We start from the raw sequence: 8489 nt of genomic DNA, 5'->3' as shown, positions 1-8489 counted from the left end.
TGTGCAAAGTGCCATTCATGCTTCATTAAATAATTGTCACCTCCCAAAACTACTAGAAAGGGAGGGGAACTCAGAAAGCATGAGTGCTAGAAAAGCTTGAGGACCCCCCGCTTGTTTGTAAATGGAACATTCCATTTACCGCTGTTCCAATGTACAGTGGTATCTCAGGTTCCATTCGCTTCAGGTTACAGGCTTCGCTAACCCGGAAATAGTGCTTCAGGTTAAGAACTTTGCTTCAGGATGAGAACAGAAATTGTGCTCCAGAGGCGTGGCAGCAGCAGGAGGCCCCATTAGCTAAAGTGGTGCTTCAGGTTAAGAACGGACCTCCGGAATGAATTAAGTACTTAACCCAAGGTACCACTGTACTAGATAAGGGAGGTGGGTGGTGCTGTGGGTTAAACCACTGAGCCTAGGACCTGCAGATCAGAAGGTCGGCGGTTCAAATCCCCGTGACGGGGTGAGTGTCCATTGCTCTGCCCCTGCTACTGCCAACCTAGCAGTTTGAAAGCACGTCAAAGTGCAAATAAATAGGTACCGCTCCAGCGGGAAGGTAAACGGCGTTTCCCGTTTCCGTGCACTGATCTGGATCACCAGAAGCAGCTTAGTCATGCTGGCCACATGACCCAGAAGCTGTACGCCGGCTCCCTTGGTCAATAAAGCGAGATGAGCACCGCAACCCGAGAGTCTGTCACGACTGGACCTAAGGGTCAGGAGTTCCCTTAACCTTTAATGTATTAGATAACCACCTGAAGCAACAGCAGTAGAACAGCAGTCTTACCTTACAACTTTTGGTGGAGCAGCAGCAAGGAGCAGTCACTTTTGTTGCCCACCCACTGAGCAGCATTGGGCAGGAGTGGGTTTCGGGTGAGCAAAGGGAGAGTGCAGGCAAGAGTGCACCAAAGAGGAGCCGCTGCCTTCTCTTGCTAGCACTCACCCAGTGGTAGCACTCAGGGAAGGCCGGGAGGCAGCACAGCTAGGATGTGTGTATGTTGTCCTGCCAAGTGAATCCCTCTCCTTAACCTGAGCAGATGCTTGCCCTTAAACATAAATTGCTTGAGTGTGAAGAGTGATTGTAAGTTATTTCCTAACCTTCTCCTTGAAATGTGGTAGCAGAAGCAGACACTGGAGCCCAGAAGATGTCCCATGTAGCAAACACTGGAGCCAGCTGCGTCTTGTATTGTTTGACTTCTCGCAGAACCAAACACCAGCTTTAAGGCCAAAAGGTAGTTTGCCTGTACATCATACACCATCCGCTAGCGATGCCCTTGCACTGCTTTTTTAGTCCAGCACATATGAAAATGGAAATGCCCAAAAAGCTAAAAAGGGTATCACCCTCCCTGGATGTGGGGGCAGACCTATGAGTCTAGTAAGAGCTACAATAATTCTGTAGCTCTTAACACAGTATAACCACCCTTGTTGGACAACCACCAGAATTGTTAACTAGTAAGTACTTTAAAAAATGTATACAGTCGTACCCCGGGTTACATACGCTTCAGGTTACATACACTTCAGGTTACAGACTCCGCTAACCCAGAAATAGTACCTCAGGTTAAGAATTTTGCTTCAGGATGAGAACAGAAATTGTGTGGCGGCGGGAGGCCCCATTAGCTAAAGTGGTGCTTCAGGTTAAGAACAGTTTCAGGTTAAGAACGGACCTCCAGAACGAATTAAGTATGTAACCAGAGGTACCACTGTAGTGGGTATTATGCATCCTCACTACTTCTGCTTGGCTGAAGGTGGTTATGCATTTCCAGCAAAATCAATTCAGAATAAAAAGTACCTCAGGTTGTAGCAATAAATTTAATTAAAACTGCCAACTACCTTGGTTACTTCAGTCCGCCAGAGGACATGGTTGTGCTCCACTCACTTCCATACAGATGCATTACACTTTTCTGTAACAGTGTAAAACAGAGACCCCAAATTAAAAAGGAAGTCAAGGAATGTGTTAGTCTAAAACTGCTATCTCTATGGGCAGAATGATGCAAGTAGCCAAAGCTTTACCTGAAGTTGATGCTGCAGTTTTCACCAATGACAACTTTTTTGTGTTGTTTTTTTTTTTAAAAGTGGAAACTGCTAGATCATATGCAAGTGAGAGAGAATGCCTGGTAGAAGGGTGTGTAAGGAAGTGTGTAGGGTGACTCTGCCTGCTGCTGGCAATGTAAGGCTGTCAATGGCTACTAGCCACCATCACTGTTTTACTTCCACTCACAAGAGGCAGTATGCTTCTGAATACTAGCTGCTGGGAATTGCAGATGAGCTGTGTGTTGTTACTCATGTCCTGCTTGCAGGGTTCCTACAAGCATCTGGTTGGCTGTTGTAAGGACAGGCTGCTGGATTGGAGGGGTCAGTGGCCTCATCCAGCAGGCACTTATGACCTTGGATAGGAATGGTAGCCACAAGGGGATGTGACCTGAAAAAGGTTATTCACCTCCGTAGCAAAATGCTGGCTGCAGATGTGCTTTTTGTTTAACAAGGCCAAATTAAAGAAGCACAAAGAAATACACATTTGATGCTACTTTTTCTGCCACTCTTCTCTTCTCATAAGTGTTGTGGATTGTGCAATCTACCATGCTGTACAAATAAAAACTGAAATCAAAATTGTTTTCCCAATAGTTTTTGGAAAGAAGTTTAACCCATTAAGTTTGAACAGGAGCCAAACAACTGAAAATATCTTTATTTGAATGAGTATATTTTTTTATTACAAAGGAGTCTACCTTTCTTTAACAAACAATCAGCTGCCACATATTCATTTTTACCCACTTTTGCTCGGGAACAGGGGTCACCAACATGGCACCCGCAGGTGCAGATGTGCTCAACAAGGCCTTCCCTTCCACAGAACCCACATTCATTGCTCAGGTTTGCAAATGTGCTTATGGGCCCTAAGATGTCAGTAACCCCTACTACACAATATTCTATTAAAATGCATTTGAAATCAATTTGCAAAAATTTGAATAATGAGTTGGATCCTAAATCAACGTAAGGAAGTTCGTGAAAGGAGTGTTTCCTTTCTTCCTCCCCCTATCATTCCTTGGTATCCCATCTCACAGTTCAGGATGGGCTCTCCAACTCTCCAGAGACTTAGTGAGGCAGGTGGCCGCAGGAACAGAAATGTTCCTTCCATAAATCTCCTTTAAGTTTCCTTAAGACTAAGCCATTGCATGTTCTGTTGCTGAGGTGAGCGGAATTATTTAAGCAACTTCAGGAAGGGCTCTGTTGTAATTCACTACTTGTATTTCATTCAGCTGAAAGAAATGCTCTCTTGCTTCCCATCTTACAGCTTTGGTCCAGATCCTGGAATTAGCATAGCTAGTTGTTGCCTTGGGCTATTTATTAAATGGCACAGCAACACTCAAAGCAGTGCTGTGTGAAGAAAATTAAGAGACAATGGGAAATGCTCCATCAGTGCTGTGAGAACATTTCACTGTTCAGAGAACATTTACTAACATGGAGGTAACAGAATGATGCCTGTACATGTAGACCTATGTGCAGACATCACAGCAGTGCAGAACTTTAGATGAGATTCAGTGTGTGAATGCAACACCTTTTAGTTAATACTTATTGACAACCCCAAGTCATAATGCAGTGCAGGTTTTAATAAAATTAGCACTTAATTTGAGTGTTTGAACTTGCAAATTAATACTAGCGTGTTTAAGACTGAGCAAATATCTAAGTTATAAGCATATATCGTTAGTTAAATGAAATGGAAGCAGACTATTTCATAAAATCTTTTTAAAAATCCAAATTACACAGGCATAAATAATTGCTGAATATAGAAAGCTGCATTTATTAGAAAAAAGCAAAGATGGTATTTCTCACAAAATATAAGTCAAAGCTGCTTAGAGAAGTGTTTAGTGATAGAAGTAATTTGGTAATTATTGACTGACAATTTGCAAGTGTGATATTAAATAGGACCAGCATATCATTTTAGTTAAAATATTACTACTTCATTAAAAAACTTAAATCAACTATCTTGAGTGAAATCAACTATCTTCTTTTCTTAAAACAGGCATATGAACATTCTGAGCAACAAATGAAGCAGGTGATTAAAGGTTTGATTGAAACTTTTAGACAACCTTCTACAATCCAGATACAATGGTTCTTGTCTACAAATCTGTTCGCAGCTAAAAAGGATGAGTTCTGAAGTGAGCATTACTGATACTAAATTGTAGGATTTAGAAAATTAGACTGAACAGCAAACTGCACCTTAATTGTTCCTTAAAAAATAGAAGACCTGGTATACTATTTAGCAAATAAAACAGCACACTAATGTGCTATATATGTTAAGGCATACCTCAGCACGCTTTACATCTATAACAAATTATTTACATTTGCTACTGAGTGAAAAGAACAAGAATTCCTCAAAACTGAAAAATACAAAATATATGGGAGTCTAATATAGTGTACAAAAAGTAATTGAGTTATTTGTCATAGAACATTATTTGCTAGTATAAACAGTGACTGTTTCACTGTTTTATAATATTTCTTGAGGATTTCTTAAAGCTGGAGGTAAATTTAAAGGTTTTGATTCTTCATCAAGAAGCACCAAATCTTCAATCTCCCTTCCTTTGTATTTCCTTTTACATAATTTCACAATTACCTTTTTCTTGAGAAACAGTTTCAGTGCCTCCCTTGAAGCAACTGCTTTGGCATTTTCCTTACTTTTTCCACAGCCGGTACCCAAGTACACCGATTTACATCTCAGTTCACACACCACATTTTCCTGAGAGCTTTTATTCTGAGGTAAATCCGCCAGCTCTTTCAGTGGGACAAAGTCAACATCTAATGTTGCCTTTACAGACTGAATGGATGAGTTTAAGAGTTCAACATGATTGACATTGGGACTAAACCCTCCAACAGCAACCAACTTCCAAGCAACAGCTTTGTACAGTCTATTGAAAAATGGTTGCCTCTCTTTTGCGTCTTCGCTTGTTAATAATTTGCATGGCACTTTGGCAGGAACCACACTTGTGTGCGAGCTGCTTTTTGAAGCTAACACTGCCGTATCTTCCAATGTGCCTTTCTTTTCAGATGCTAATGTGTTTTCAGATTTGGATTCTGAAGGTTTATTTAAAGAGTAATTCAACTTTGATTCCGGGCCAGGCAAAGAAGAAGCCACAGCTGATTTGTGCCTGGTGGTTGCTGTAGATTCATAATTAGCAACTCTGGCTTCTACTCTTGTTACAGTTGATGATGCAGCAGGTGCTGCCTTCTGGGCTGCGGAGACTGGCGCTGCAGGTGCTACCTTCTGGGCTGCAGTTGAGGATGCTGTGGGTGCTACTATCTGAGGCGCAGTCGAAGAGGCTACAGGTGCCACCTTCTGAGCTGTAGAGACTGGAGCTGTAGGCGTTACCTTCTGAACCACTTCTGATGCTGCTGCAGGTGCTTCCTTTTCGGCCACAGCTGAAGATGCTGCAGGTGCTACCTTTTGGGCTGCAGTCGAAGACAGTGGCTTCTCTGCATTTTTTGCTGCCTCTTTTCCTGGGTTCTTCACAGGATTAGTATCTGTTTCCATAGGCTCTTCTGGCTTTGCAGACTCTGCATCACTGCCAGTAATTTCAGAAGCTTTTTCTGTGCCAACAGCACGCTTCTTGCTGGGCTCTTCTGGCCCTTCTAAAAAAAAGTTTAAAACAAATTATGTCTGTAATTCAGAGTAAGTGTGACTCTCCTTATCACAAATTATGTCTGTAATTCAGAGTAAGTGTGACTCTCCTTATCACAAATTATGTCTGTAATTCAGAGTGAGTGTAACTGTCTTTATCACAATCAAACACAGAGTCAAGGAAACTGAGTTACCTTAAAGTCTTACAATTAATGGCCTCTGCAGGAATTTTATAGGCATATAATTAATAACTGTCTGCTCTGAAGAGGTACATTTAAAGCATCATACCCTACTGTATGTAGTTTAGATCAAAGTTCCTTGCTCACTACTGCCATAAAACTACTACGAAGGCAAACTGACAGTTAACACTTCTGCATGAATTAAATCAAATTCACCTTACACTTATTTGATTGTAAGATTTACCAAAGCAAAATGAGTTAGATCAAATATTAATAATATTATCAACATAACTGACAATTTAAAGAATGTTGGCTGACATTTTTGAGAGGATAACATGTATTCATTTATTATGCTCCTATGTGTATTTGCACAGCTATTATCTGCTAACCATTGCTACTGGATATGCCTCGTTTCACCTTGGCAACCAGTTCATCTCTCAGAGTGTGGGTTGGAGCATTGGTCACTGTGATGCCTGCAGCCATGTCCATCACCTTTTCCATCACTTGCAGAGGATACCTGAAGGGAAAAGGCAACTGCAATTAGCATTTTGAGGAAAAAATTAGTTTGCATTCACTGATCCTCAAGACAGCTACCAACACATACATGTTATTTGGATTGTAGATATTGCCAATTCCACTTCCACACACCCCAAGCAGAACTCAAGAGAAAAAGAAAAAGGGGGCAGCTATCTTCAGGGTCAGAATGTTTTCAGACATCTGGCTGCATGGGTGCTTAGCTCTAAAAAGCAATTAAAATACTTTAAATAAACTTTTGATGCCTCAGAGTTTGAGGCACTCTCCAAACCCCAGATATCTGCGTTGTGGAATAGTAATTCCATTTTTCAATGCACTGATATAAGAATGGCTCAGATCAATACAAAATTACTTCTAATTAGGCCTCATTAAGCCCAATGCGAAAAGGTAATGATTCAACTTAAATCTTATTGATTTCAGTGTCAACTAAATGTGACTAGCTCCACCTGGATCCAGTTGATTGTGTAAAACTGGAGACGTCTTATGTTCTGCTCAAAAAATGTTTCAAGAAGCAAAGAGCAATTTATCTGCCATTCAGGGTGACTTGTGGAAAGACAGAACAATGAGACCTAGACAAGAGGAATTCAATGCTCTAAGGTTATTAGAGTCTTAGCACTGTTTAGTCACAGAATGTGTATTTAGAGTAACAAGCTTGCCTCTCATCTTAGAATCTAGATTAACAAAAAAAAAGGGGGGGGGGACACAGTCAAAATAGAAGATACATTTGTTTGGTTTAGCTGGCTGTTAAAAAGCCTTATAAGCACCACAGTTCTGAAGAACAACAGGTAGCAAAATTAAAGTAATTACAGGCTTTAGCACAATTGGCCTATATTGTAAAATCAGGACCTGATCAACATAATGAGGGTGTTGTGGGACTACAGCAACTTACAGGTACACCAGGCAACTACCTTGCTAAAGGTATACAAGTCTGGTCCTGGTCAGTGCCTCAATGGAAATCACCCGGGAATCCAATGTATGTCAGCCTGAGCTTCATGATAGAAGAAACATGGGATACGAATATGATAAAACAGTTAATATGATTAGGCAGAAAATGATCTTGCAGTTTTTGCTCAAAAAATGGGGGGTTAATGTTATTTTAGCACATAAGCCAGCTGCAAAAATATGTGCACTGGCTTCTAAAGAAAAAACAAAGATTTATAACAACATTCGGAGAATGCCCTATTTTCCTTCTTAGGTTTATGACATCTTAAGGAACTCCTCCTCCTCCTTGTGAAATTAACCACTCTTAAAGTAACGCACGTATCTCACGCAAACGAAACGCTTTTAAGTTTCACTTCTCCCGGCAGCGACTCACCTGCATCCCAGGAAGACATGGTTGGCCCACACCATAGACAGAGAGGTCAGTCGCCGTAATTCCAGGCTGTCTCCGTCCCCCACACCGCCGTCTTCCCCGCCCGGCGACAAGGGCAGGCCCTCCGCGTTGCGAATCAAGAACTCCCGGCGGTGCTGCCAGTGCCCCTCGGGCTCGCACTCCGCGCGCAGCTTCTCCACCCAGCCCGTCCCGGCGTCGCCGGCTTCCTCACCCCCTCGGCAGGGCTCGGAGTCGGGCCCCGCCGCTGGGGCGGCCTCCCCGCCGGCCATGGTGCTCGGCGGGAAGTCGCCTCCTGCCGCTGCTCGCTCTCCGCGACAGGGAACTGTTCACGGCAGGCCCGGGAAGCAGCGCTGGGCGAGGCCCCAGCTTCCGCCCGAACTGGCTTGCGGCGCCTGTGGCGGACACTCAAAATCCCCTCACCGGAGATGATCGTATCAGAAGAGGCCATGCCCACAAGACCCAGTTCCGGCGAACGATTATGACTTCACTTCCCGCTCCGACCGCCGGCCCCTGAGGATGATGATAAAAGGCTGCGTTTCTTTCCCATAGCCCTTTGCTGATCCAAGAGGGTGGGGAAGGCAAGGGTGTTATCGCCACTTCCGGCTTTCATACGGCTACCTCTTGCGTGAAAGGCAGGAGCGTAATACAAACTGGGAAGGGCTCCTTTATCCCTTTAAAGCAGTAATGGCCAAACTTGGCCCTCCAGCTGTTTTGGGACTACAATTCCCACCATCCCTGACCACTGGACCTGTTAGCTAGGGATGATGGCAGTTGTAGTCCCCAAAAACAGCTGGAGGGCCATGTTTGGCCATCACTGCCTTAAAGTGACAAACACGGCTGTTAC

The 8489-nt window shown here is 43.1% G+C and overlaps 1 protein-coding gene across 1 annotated transcript; it reads right to left on the bottom strand.

Annotated features, from left to right (window-relative positions):
- Positions 1-2659: 2659 nt before the first annotated feature.
- Positions 2660-8270, bottom strand: CDKN2AIP (CDKN2A interacting protein). The gene is made up of 3 exons (XM_082237835.1): positions 7628-8270; positions 6168-6295; positions 2660-5610 (listed from the first exon to the last, which is right to left on the bottom strand). Exons 1-3 carry the CDS (start codon positions 7912-7914, stop codon positions 4472-4474), a joined length of 1554 nt encoding a protein of 517 aa, XP_082093961.1. The 5' UTR covers positions 7915-8270; the 3' UTR covers positions 2660-4471.
- Between the last annotated feature and the right edge of the window lie 219 nt (positions 8271-8489).

Source organism: Podarcis vaucheri (assembly GCF_965113315.1).
Source record: "Podarcis vaucheri genome assembly, chromosome: 9".
Classification (NCBI taxonomy): Eukaryota; Metazoa; Chordata; class Lepidosauria; order Squamata; family Lacertidae; genus Podarcis; species Podarcis vaucheri.
Note: the sequence above shows the minus strand (reverse complement) of the source record. Positions and strands in the feature narration are given on the sequence as shown.

Excerpts from the sequence above, each read along its gene's own strand:
- CDKN2AIP (XM_082237835.1), bottom strand. The coding sequence starts at position 7,914 with ATGGCCGGCGGGGAGGCCGCCCCAGCGGCGGGGCCCGACTCCGAGCCC. Across the intron at positions 6,296-7,627 it reads CATGTCTTCCTGGGATGCAG|GTATCCTCTGCAAGTGATGG; the intron begins GTGAGTCGCTGC and ends TTTTCCCTTCAG. Across the intron at positions 5,611-6,167 it reads AGGCATATCCAGTAGCAATG|AAGGGCCAGAAGAGCCCAGC; the intron begins GTTAGCAGATAA and ends ACTTTTTTTTAG.